Consider the following 11648-nt stretch of genomic DNA (forward strand, 5'->3'; position numbering starts at 1 on the left):
ATAGGGAGGCGCGGTGGCGCTGCCCAACGAGCTGAGCCCTACTTTGCGGAAGGTTATAAAAAGGCTGCGTGCGGGGCCTCCCCCCTCACTTCGCCGCAGAGCTCCGGAGTGGAGGGGGCAGCGCCCACAGCGTAGCGAGGCGCCATGTCTGGCCGTGGCAAGAGCGGCGGTAAGGCCCGAGCTAAGGCCAAGTCTCGCTCGTCCCGGGCCGGGCTGCAGTTCCCGGTCGGGCGCGTTCACCGGCTGCTGCGGCGCGGGCACTACGCGGAGCGGGTGGGGGCCGGCGCGCCCGTTTACCTGGCCGCCGTGCTGGAGTACCTGACGGCCGAGATCCTGGAGCTGGCGGGGAACGCGGCCCGCGACAACAAGAAGACGCGCATTATCCCCCGACACCTGCAGCTGGCGGTGCGCAACGACGAGGAGCTCAACAAGCTGCTGGGCGGCGTCACCATCGCGCAGGGCGGCGTCCTGCCCAACATCCAGGCCGTGCTGCTACCCAAGAAGACGGGCGGCGGCGGCGCGGGCCCCACCAAGGCCGGCAAGAAGGGCAGCGGGCAGCAGTCGCAGGAGTACTAGGCCGGCCGGCCGGCCGAGCCCCCCCCCCCCCCCCGGCACCACACAAAGGCCCTTTTCAGGGCCACCCCCATTGCTCACCGGGAGAGCTGCGATCCGCGGGGGGGGGGGGGGGGGGGGGGAAGCGGGAGGGGTCCGTTTGTCCCGCCGTCGTGACTGGAGGCGGTGTCAGGCCCTGCCTGCCTGAGGACGGGCGTCCGCAGCAGGCTGGTGGGCCACTGAGGTAGCAGCGAGGAACGGGCCCACTCCCATCCAGCCAGAAAACCCGTGAAGGGAAGAGCTGCTCCATAAAAGACAGACTTACAGCGGGGTGCTTATAATCTCACTGTGTTTATCGTCTGTTACATTCAGCGGACTTTGCATAGAGAATAAACAATGCTTCATTTCCCAAACAGGACCCCAGTAAGGTGCAGCATCAGTGTTTCTACAAGGCACTGTAATGCACAAGCCCCACTGAGAGGATGGTGGCCTGGTAGCGAGTGCAAGGAGCCACAGTAAACGGGGCTAATGGTTACAGAGCAAGGCACAACAGCCCAAGTGTGGGCTTCCTCTTCAGCTCCCCGTGGACTGGTTAGTGTAGATGGATTACTGTCTCAGATTACCCTGTTAGGAGTGGACTGGCTGTCCGCTCACTTCCCAATTTATTACTGGCTGATCAACAAATTTGCATCTGATAACAGCAAATTCCATTTCTTACCTTAACTAAGACATATGATGAATGTGGCACCTGTGCTACTTTACCATGAGGAACCCGGTGTTGGGAACCTAAGAGCAGTATTCCTCTCCAGCATTCTGATGAGCAAACAGGCCCAAATAATATTAATGGCTACCAAAAGTACTTTAGTACTGTCAGCACAGCACTTCAGAAGGTACCATCACAGTTGAGTCTCTGATTATAATCTGTAATGAGTGCCTTGTTCCTAAATGGAATAGGAGAAGGCTTGGATTTTTTTTAATTTTTAACTTCCTAGCTACAAAAATTGTTGAAAAAACTTTACAGAGACACTTCGCAATTTAGAGAAATGTAGAGAGGGATGAAAACCCTGAACAGCGTGAACTACTCAAGTTAGTCAACTTAGTATTTCAAGTTTTTGTTCCCAAACAAGTTTTTGAAGCCCGGTGTGAATGTTTAAATCAATCCCTTCCTCCAAAGAGGGATGATGGTAGAGCTGCTAGCCTTGCTTGAGTTGTAGCAATCGTGCCAACCACACCACAGGTTTAGCGGGCATCGTTGAGCTGCCTTGCCACGCTAAGGATATGCTTAGCTCCCTTGCTCAGAAGCAGACTAGCTAGTTCAACACCGAGGTTCTCTGCAGCTTCCTGGGCCTGACCAGGGACATTCTTGGCCGTGATGCCAACACGCTGCACGTTGTCATCTGGTCCGTCTTCATTCTGCAAATATAAACACCTCAACATAAGGCAGCGGGAAGGAGCGGGCAAGGAATAGTTTAACCACCTGTGAAACAGGGTGAAATCTGTGGTGTGAGGAGCCTTGTGATAGTGCGCTGTTAGAGTTTCCAAGGAATCGGACCAAAAGCAACAGGCAGATTTCGAGAGGTCTGGTTTTGTCATTCAGCTTCAGGTTTGGATTTTGAACCCGCCATGGTTCACCTACCTGTTGGGGATAATTAACACTGGTCTGCATGGTCTCCTTCAGGCTATCGGATCCATCCAAACTGTAGACTGCTCCTGTCAAGTACAACTTGGAAAGACATACAGAAGGGGTTAATACCGCGTTAACAAACAAACAGCCAACTGCCCCCTTTTTTTAAAAAAAAGGTGCAACACACAAAGCTAAGCATGGAGGGGAAGGCTTTTTGAGCACAGTGGAATCAGCAAGAATAGTGGTACAATACTACTACAAGAAAAGCAGTCCCTGTTGGGGAAGATGCGACTTCCCAAGGCAAGGAAAAAGCTGAACTTTTTTCTAGCTTCCCACCTCCTTAATCACACCCTGTTAACAGTGCACAAACACTCATTTTCTGGGGTCAGAAATGGGTCTGAAAGAAGACTTTCAGATCACAGGGCAACACGACCTTTAAAGAAGGCGGGGGGGGGCAGGAATTTGGTACTTCTTATAAGGGCATTTTCTAGAAGACTGAGCTTCGGTAGCCAGACCCATTCTCACACTCCTGCTTTGGACAGAAAGCCGGACAGCTCAAGTCAGAAGCCTATCTGCCCTACCTGGCTATAAAGCTGTCTGCTGGAGTTACCTTCAGGGAAGGATCAGGGAACATGCACGCGCTGGAATAGGTTTGCAGAAATAATCCCAGATAAATACAAGGTACTCCTCACCTGGCCATCTTTCAGCGTGGTGTTGACAGCAACAGGGACACTACATCCACCCTCCTAAAACAGAAAGCAGCTGACACTGAGGCTCCTACCCGATGCGTTCAAAGCAGAGGCTGCCAAAAATCTTGGGCTGCACACAACCGCACCTATCCCTCTTCCAGCCCTTCCCAATTCAGAAGTAATCTCTACTTTGTAGTTTTAGGAAAGCGTAACAGGTTTTCCATACTATGACACCAGGTCAATGAGCAGAGCAGTATTTACTGCTGCAGGCAGAAGAGCAAGGATGCCACACCTACCAAACGTTTCATAAAGGCTCTCTCAGCAATGCAGCGTAACACGGTGTCTGCATCGTGCAGGGCAGATACCATATTCAGTATCTCTTGGTCTTTGGCACGAACTTCCACTGCTAAGGCACCCTAGAAGAAGAAGAAAAAGAAACACGCAACATATTATCATAAGAATTCCTCAACATCGTGCATCTCTGGGTGCACTCAGCATCGGTCATGAAACAGAACTCAAGAGGCTTGGATGCATTTCACTAAAGGGAGCTATGTTCAGATGTTCACAGAAAACATTGCAAAACAATCCACTGGTTGCAGAGACATCCTATAGCAGCTGCTGTAAAGTGAACATCAGAACTTACTTCAGCCACACGTTCCAGATCATGCTGTCGCCTCAAACCATTCTAGAACCTATCCCAGTTATGACTGCGTATATAGAAATACCCACCCGAAAGTCCCTTCGTGACAAGAAGGCTGGATAAATCCAAGCTTCCCAACCTTTTCTCAAGATAAAGATCAAACACTGAATGAGTAACAGGGACAAAACAATTCTTTCCTAAACTGGAAATGAGGCTGGGGGTGGGTTGTTGGCGGACGACAACTGCACAGTACCTGACAAATGCATGATCAAAATCACTATTCCAGACTGACTTTGCAGATTTGGCACTTGCAATCACTAGTGCACAGCCAGCTCAGGTTTAGCAAGTTTGATACTCACTGCGCAACACTGTGTAAACTCAGCCACACGGCCAGCACGGGCAGGCGTGGTTTGGCTACCTAGAAACAAGAGCACTACGAAATTGCTCCCCGTTTCAGCTCTGCCCTACAGGACTTAGGATAACAGGGCAAAGATACTGCAGTGGCTCTCCACAATTATCCCGGTACAGCGCAACACTGATCCTGCCAGAGCCTGCCCCGTATCTGCCGTGTCGCCCCAGCGTAGCTGTGCCACACATTACCTTTACCTTTTACTGGTTTTCCATTACTGATGAAAATCAGCCCCCACCACACTGGGTAACAGAGCCGACTACCATGCTGCCCACCAGCCGTGCCTAAAACAGCGTAACGGACGACAAAAGAGTTGGCAACCAATATGCTAGAAGTACTCAGCATAATTAACTACTCTGACGAATCACACTGCTGCCGGCTTTCAATACGCAGTATGGCTTCAGATACAGAAGTTGTAACGCACCTGTCCAACGGCGTACAGACAATCTTCAGGGCTTAGGAGCTGGAAGAAAGCAAAATCAGAGTTAACTCAAGTTGCACTGTTCAGAATATAGGCAGCGAGAGCCAAATTCTATGCTCGGCTCTCACATCAATTGATTTTGCACCTGACCAAAGAAATATCACCTCCCCCTTCCCGTGCCTCAGCATTTGCACCCCTGAAGTGAGATAATGCACTTTCCTTCACCTGGACTGTAACACTTCGTGAATTAGCTAACCAGAAAAATCTCAGTCACGCACACTGCTGCGCTGCTAGACACAAGCACTGTGAAGCACTGGGAGGCGATCAGATTACAAACCGTTACTGCACCATGGAAAGGTGGACAAGAGGAAATGACCTCAAGTTGCACCAGGGGAGGTTTAGATCGGATATTAGGAAAAACGTCTTCACCAAAAGGGTTGTCAAGCATTGGAACAGGCTGCCCAGAGAAGTCACCATCCCTGGAGGTATTTAAAAGGCATGTAGATGTGGCGCTTAGGGACACGGTTTAGTGGTGGCCTTGGCAGTGCTAGCTTAATGGTTGGACTCGATGATCTTAAAGGTCTTTTCTAACCTAATCGATTCTATGATTCTATGAAAGCTGAACAGTATAAATTTCTGTATGAAAAAACCAAAACCAACCAACCAAAGAAAATCCTCCCTGAAGCGCATCAAATCAAGAGCTAATGCGGCAATGGATTCAGCAGACTGCACGCTCATCTTTGACAGGACAACCAGGAGGTCTGAAAGGCAAGCGCTCGACGGTTCCGCAGAGAATGGTATTTTCTGCTTTGCTGCTCCTCACCTGGCCAATGCGATTCTCCCAGCCCATTCTCTTCAGCCCAGCAGCAGCCAGGATGATGGCACTGAAGTCTTCCTTCTCATCTAGCTTCTTTAAGCGGGTATTTAAATTCCCTCTCTGCAGAAGTGATTAAGCAAGCATAGAAATGGCAGGCAAACAGTCCTATACCCAGTTAACATTCGCTTGAGTGCATTCACAGAATGTACAGAATCCAACAGCCTCCAAATGAGAATCAATCAGAGCACCGTCCCAAAAGAAGTGTTAAATAGGGACAATTGTTTCTTTAAGCAGAATTTTGCTGAGCATTATGGAATATTAATTCAAGCACTGACTCAAAAGAGGCACATGTCTTTTTAAGAACATTATTAACACCTGACACCAGCTCCTTTTGCATAGCAAAGAAGTAGGTCACTAGGACTGAAGCAACAGTGCCCTTTACCACTAGTTCAGTGGCCCACATCAGAACTAGCGGCCCAAATCGCATCCAGGGTATCGGGAACCAATCAGCATTTGGCCATGCCACTGCGACAGACGCACGGTAGGCACCCATCAAGCAGTTTTTTGAACACTCCTTAACGTAAAATTCATCTACATCCTGAATCTCAGCTGGATTAAGACTGGCCCCTTCTTTACAGCCTCATGAGAAAGTGGAGGGCAGAACGGGCTATGGTGTGCTGTACAGCCCTCTCAGAGCAGGTTACTGGAGGGCAGCCTTCGAGGAAGCGGTTTGTTCTTGTAGGTCAGGCGGTGTAAATCAGCCTTGATTCTAGATTTTGCATGAAGTTATATTTTCCTGTTTGCAGCTTTACCTAGCTCCCACATTTTGCCAGGAAAGGATACAATATCCCTGAATTCTAACTGAGGGAACTTCTTTTTGAGCTGGGCTGCTCTCCGAAGTGAACTGGTTCCAATCACACTGTGGGGAAAATAAAATCCATGAAATCCAGAATACTCCTACACTTACCTCCAGCCAGAGGTATGTCAGAACTTTCAAGGAAACAAATGACATCTTTTTGTAATTTAATTGAAGATCCAAGAACCTGCCAATGATTTATATCTCCTTAGAAGAAAGAAAACCACTCTGTGAGGTTTAGCATAAAGCCTGGCTGAAGCTAGATGCAGGCAAGCCACTCCCAAGGAACTGATTTACAGGAGATGCTTCTGGAGGGCAGCCCCTAGCCACCGTCAAGGACTGATGAAACCTCATTTAAAGACCACAACACTTGTCACAGAAAAAAGAAAAAAAAAAAAAAAAAAAAAAAAGACTCAGCTGCCCCAAATTGAACCAGACATAGCCAGACAACTACTAAAATGGAGGGACTTCATCAATAATAGAAACGCAGTGGGAGAAGAACCTTTGGAGACAGCAGGGTGCGTAACTGGAAACCACAGAAAACTGCCAGTCTGGGCAGTAAGCACTTCCTTTCTAAAGATGTATGCTGTTTACTTTTCTTGGTACCCTGGAACCTAAACCAGACATGATTTTCCTGCTAGCCAGATGCACAGAAGCACGAGTCTACATTTGTGTCACAGCTAGTTTGTTTCTTTTACTTCGGGGGGGGGGGGGGGGGGAATCTTTCTAATACTTACCTTAATCTGAGTAATTTCACTCAGCTGTCTCAGACAAAAGACTCCAATAACCTCTATGAAAAGGCAGGTAATTCAAAATGGAGAAACTGCTCACGCTCCCAGCAGAACCGTAAGAAAGTGATGCCAAAAAACCAGCAAAGAAATCAGAACTGGCTGGGTGAGAACAAGAGCATAGTTCAGGCCCATGCAAGCTAAAGTACCGCACTGGACACCCTGCCTGCACTGTATGCATTCCCCTGCATACTGTGATAAGACTGTGATAAGAAAGGGTCTAACTTGAGAAAACACTGCAACTCGAGATGGCTCGAGAAATCCAACCTCAGCCAGTGTGCAGCGCTCCCATGAGACAGCGTTGCTCTTTTCAGCAAGGGGGTTCGCTGCAACATCTACGGAAAGCTAACGGAAGGCAGAGTAAAACCACTACAGGATAAAGCAAGGAGCTCACTGACTTGCTGCTGGGAAGTATCAACCAACTCCTCCCTTCCATTTTCACACCTGACTGTCTTCCCCTTCCTCTCCCCACTCACCTCTTTTCAGGAAGGAGGCTCAGTGTTTTCCCACAGTTTTTGGGATGAAAGACAACAGCATCAAGTGGGTTTTCCCTTCTGCAAAATAACGCAAGCACAGAATGGCTGACACATCATTTAACAGAAGGCCGTTAAGCTTAACAGTTCTGCTATCTGTCCCCAGAGGAACTACCTCTGGCTCCAAAACACCCCATCACCGTTGTAAAAGCAAGATTTCCAGCAAACCTGCTGGCTACAGAACACTAGGACAGCTCTAGCGTTTTCACTGCTTCAGAGATTGTAATCAGAGGGTGGTCAAACTTTGAACACCTAAGAGGGCCTAAGCTGCCTTTGCTTTCCTACCACTACCAACACTGTAAAACACGAGTCCCTCGGAGAATCGAGCCTCGCGTCCACACTTACTTGCAGACAGCACCGATAGTAAAGCCAGGAGGAAGAGAAGTCGGCAGGTCCTTCAAGGAGTGAACCACGAGGTCAACTCTAAAAATTAGAGGACAGTAATCACTGAACAGATGGTTTTGCTCACACGATACCTACCAGAGGCCTGCAGGTGGACTACAGAAAAGTGTGAATCCACTCTGGGAAGTAATTTGGAGAAGAGGGAGGAATTTCAGGATTCTATAGCCAGAATTACTATAGAATTCTGGTGTTACTCCAGAAAAGCCACTTCACCTTTCTCTGTCTCTCTTTTCCCAGCTGTAAAATTAAGACCGTGCCTTCCTCCCAGCAGCGATGCAAGACACATTACAACAATCAAGCTGAATGAGGGGAAGACGCTGGAGATGTTCCCACGGAGAGACTCATCGTACCAATATGCAACCAGCACGTTGTCTGGCATTATCCTTCGAACTGAAAATAATAGCTAGCCAAAGTAAATGCTATCTGCTTCATGACAAGGCCAACAAACATCATTGTAAATGCCCGAGCCTCCGGTATTTTTTCGCCGACTTTACTCAAAAATGCAGTATCACGTGCCTACGTGTCAGAGACGCAGAAGGATATCTCTGTTTTTAAACCTACTTTAACTCAGGCGTAAGCACCACTGAAACTCTCCTGGGGATATTGAAAAAGAAAAAAAGAAGGGGGAAAAAAAGCGCACTAATATCTCTTTGCTCCAGCAGGAGCCTGAACCGAGTTTTTCGGTAGAAAGAAGTTACCCAGAAAGCAGCACAACTTGCCCGTGCCCAATTCTCCTGCATATTTAGCATGCAAATATGTTCACAAATGTTAACATGCTAACACTGAATATGTTACGTAATATGTTAACACCACCAAGCAAAGTATTTTTAAAAGAACGTACTCGTAAGCAGGAATTAGATGGTTAGATTACATCCTCTGTGATGTGCACGTAACACACAAATCACAGGAGGAAAACACCTAACTGGGGCAGACCAAGCAACACAACAACTCCACTTCGAAATACGTGGCCTAAGCCAGGGGGGTAGGGGCGGTGGCAGGGACACGACAGGGAGAAGACAATGACTTATCAAAGGATTTCTTAGCCAGAGAGGTACCAGAACAGAAGGAAACTAGATCACGTACACAGCAAGCCAAAGATGTCCAACGAATGCCAGAGGAGGAAGAGAAAACAATGAGCTCTTACTCGTTTCTTTCAAGTGCGTTTTCCAGCTCTTTGGTGAAGAGGCTCTTCTCCCCGATCTACACATAAATGGAGGAACATGAGTTGCAAAAGAAAAATCTGCAAATGTATCGTCAAGTACAACTTCTTGTGTAGAGGAAGAAGACAACCTTTACCTTGGAAAGTGCTGTATCCAAGATCTTGTCGCCGGTCGTTGACATGGCAACTGCGCAGAGAGAGAACACAAGTAAAACATGAGGCTTGGTCAGAGCACGGAGGCCTGGACTGGAAATACCAACGTAACATGCAACGAGCAGTACAGCATCACAGGCTACTGTGTGAACACAGACTCAAGATAAATACAAGAGCAGCTCGCTTCTAGAAATACGCTGCACTCAAGGTGAGTGAAATGGGACTTCCTTCGCTGTCCTCAAAAACAGAGCGAGGGGAAAGAGGGCAGGTTTTGGGAAGAGCTGACCCAACAGAAGTTGCCACACTTTCTCTGGAGTGCCGGTAAACAGGTACTCAGCAGTTCTTTTCAGTACAAGGCGGGGCTCCCATTGTCCCTGTGCTTCATCCCTGAGACTGAACAGCTCAAGCCCTGGACAGGAAAACATCCCTAACGCATAGTGAGGTGCAGCCAGAGCGATACCAGGTTCTCAAACAGAGCAACATAACACCGTCTGCGTGACGTACTCGGCGGCAATCATCAGGAGCCTATGAAATCCACCTTTCTCCCCAGAAGAAACGAGCAGCAGTTGCTCAGCCACACAACCTAGCTGAATTCAGACAGCGCTCTCAGATAAGCGGGGTCAAAGCCTCCTCCTCATGACAGCACTCTACACAGACCTCTTGCACATGAAGATAAGCAGCTGGCTCCTGCTGCCGTCTACCCCAGGGCAGCATCCAAAAAAACTTACCAATCTCAAAGCAAAGGTTGGGGTATAGCTCACGGAGCATCTCGACTACGCTGTCGGTCTGAATCCGGGCCAGCTGCAACAAAGCAGAAAGCAAAGCCCTATACAAAGAGCACATCATCCATACAGTAGCTAGAGAGGACTTTGCCATTCTCCGATGGTCAGGCATGCGTCGTCTAAATCGAAAGCATTAGAAATAAGTAGCCCCGAGTAAAATCACTCATACGTCCAAACTCCTTGAACCACGTGGACTCGTATCACGGCCAGAGCATTTCACCGAAGAACTTATTTTATCGGCTAAGTGGCAGAGTAACACCTCCTCCTCCTCCTGCTGCTCAGCGATGAACAAACAAGTCATATTGCAGGCCGGGTACCCTCTGTTTTTGCTAAGAGTATGAATTTTACCAATACTGTAAGTTTGGGGAAAAGCCAATAGGATTTCACTGTGCTGCTGGAAAAAAAAAATCTATAGTTACTGGCAAATATGAGTTGCTTATCCTCTGAAAGATCAGAGCTCTATTCAGAGTTTCTATGGACAAAAATAAAAGTAACAGCTTTGGTCTACACGCACAGCAAGCAACAGATCTTAAAGCAGTAAAGTGCAGGAAGAACATTCCCTTGCCTAAGAACAGCAGAAGCAAGGCAAAGAAAACCAGAATTACACTAGCAGAGGAGCCTTCCGCACCTGCAAGTGGCAGCAGACCCAAGCAACCGCAGGTGATTTTCAGCTTTTCTCCCACTGATGAGCTGTGTAGCCTGGGGGCAGCCAACTTTGTGCTCAGGACTGCAGCTTCCCTACGTGCAGAAGGAGCATAAGTAGCTGCTTGCCTTTGTAAAGTGCCACAAGAGCCGCAGGTTAGAAAAAGAGGCAGCAGGCATGCACAGCGGTGCCTCTCGCCCTGATGTCTATGCGTTACACCTTCTGGAAAGTACAGAATTCTTCCTAGAATGCGCTACCAGAACGAAGAAGATTATCTCAGAACAAAGGCCTGAAGGACATTTATCTCCCTTTGCGAGCCTGCTCCTCCCTGCTGCAACCGGCTGGCAGGAGATACCCACTGTATCTCCGGACACGTCCCTTCCCTCCTGTCCTCTCCTCTGGGGGGGCTGCAGCCGCCACTCGCAGGGCGTCTTTCGTGGGGTCGTCGGTTTTTTCCCACCTCCCTAGAAGAGCTGCACAAGCCCCGCAGCCCCCGCCCGCCATTAACTCCTCAGAGGCAGCGCTCTTCACAACGGGCCGCGGCCCGCGCTCCGCGGAAAACGGTTTAAGAACTTACTGGAGGAGTCCCGGGGGGAACCGCCACGCGTGAGCTCCCCGCAGGGGGCTCCCACGAGGCAGCTCGGCCTCGCTCTGCCGCCGGCGAGAGCTTGCTGCCCGGGTCGCGGGACCGCCGGGACGAACGCCTCCGCTCCCACGCGGCGCCGCTTCGGGCTTCCCGCCAGCCACGGGTACCGAGGACGGGAGCCCCCAGCCCCCCCCCCCCCCCCCCCGCGCCCCAGCCCCGCCGCTGCCTACCTGGCTCCGGCGGGTGCCCACGCGGACCGCTCTGCTGCCCACGCCGTTCTCCCCCTGCGGCAACGACCGGGTCAGAGCCCGCCCCGGCGCCGCGCATGCCCCCCCCCCCGCTCGCCATGCGCACTGCATAGCCCCCGACTCACGGCGACCGCGCGCGGCTCGGCCATGACAGCGCCTCAGCTCTCAGCTCGCCCCACACTGCTCCATGGCGGGAACCCGCCTCCCGACGTCACGTCCGGCCGCGTGACCGACACCCCTCACCGGGTAGTAACGCCCGCGATCCCAAAGAAGACCGGAGGCCCCGCCCCCACCCCCTTAGACCCCTCCCTCGGACCCCGCCCGCTCCCCCTCAGAGCCCGCCCCA

General features: G+C 50.2%; 2 protein-coding genes across 5 annotated transcripts; one reads left to right on the forward strand and one right to left on the reverse strand.

Annotated features, from left to right (window-relative positions):
• The first annotated feature begins 63 nt into the window (after positions 1–63).
• On the forward strand, positions 64–610 carry H2AX (H2A.X variant histone). Its single transcript, XM_075521098.1, has one exon. The coding sequence runs from the start codon at positions 145–147 to the stop codon at positions 574–576; it is 432 nt and encodes a 143-aa protein (XP_075377213.1). The 5' UTR covers positions 64–144; the 3' UTR covers positions 577–610.
• A 272-nt stretch (positions 611–882) lies between these two features.
• Positions 883–11555, reverse strand: HMBS (hydroxymethylbilane synthase). 4 transcript variants are annotated; one of them, XM_075521094.1, is made up of 14 exons: positions 11428–11555; positions 11285–11338; positions 9772–9844; positions 9028–9077; positions 8876–8931; positions 7675–7752; positions 7273–7350; positions 5996–6071; positions 5159–5272; positions 4339–4377; positions 3162–3281; positions 2869–2922; positions 2189–2275; positions 883–1965 (listed from the first exon to the last, which is right to left on the reverse strand). In XM_075521094.1, the coding sequence occupies exons 1-14, from the start codon at positions 11449–11451 to the stop codon at positions 1792–1794; spliced, it is 1077 nt and encodes a 358-aa protein (XP_075377209.1). In that variant the 5' UTR covers positions 11452–11555; the 3' UTR covers positions 883–1791. The 4 variants fall into 4 exon arrangements, with proteins under 4 accessions (XP_075377209.1, XP_075377210.1, XP_075377211.1 ...); XM_075521095.1 differs by lacking the exon at positions 2869–2922; XM_075521096.1 differs by lacking the exon at positions 11285–11338 and having other exon boundaries at positions 11428–11530.
• Between the last annotated feature and the right edge of the window lie 93 nt (positions 11556–11648).

This window comes from Mycteria americana, chromosome 19 (assembly GCF_035582795.1).
Source record: "Mycteria americana isolate JAX WOST 10 ecotype Jacksonville Zoo and Gardens chromosome 19, USCA_MyAme_1.0, whole genome shotgun sequence".
Lineage (NCBI taxonomy): Eukaryota > Metazoa > Chordata > Aves > Ciconiiformes > Ciconiidae > Mycteria > Mycteria americana.

Coding starts and splice junctions, on each gene's coding strand:
- H2AX (XM_075521098.1), top strand. CDS start 145: ATGTCTGGCCGTGGCAAGAGCGGCGGTAAGGCCCGAGCTAAGGCCAAG.
- HMBS (XM_075521094.1), bottom strand. CDS start 11,451: ATGGCCGAGCCGCGCGCGGTCGCC. Junction 11,339..11,427: donor CCGAGCCGCGCGCGGTCGCC/GTGAGTCGGGGG, acceptor TCGTTGCCGCAG/GGGGAGAACGGCGTGGGCAG. Junction 2,923..3,161: donor GAGCCTTTATGAAACGTTTG/GTAGGTGTGGCA, acceptor TTTCTGTTTTAG/GAGGGTGGATGTAGTGTCCC.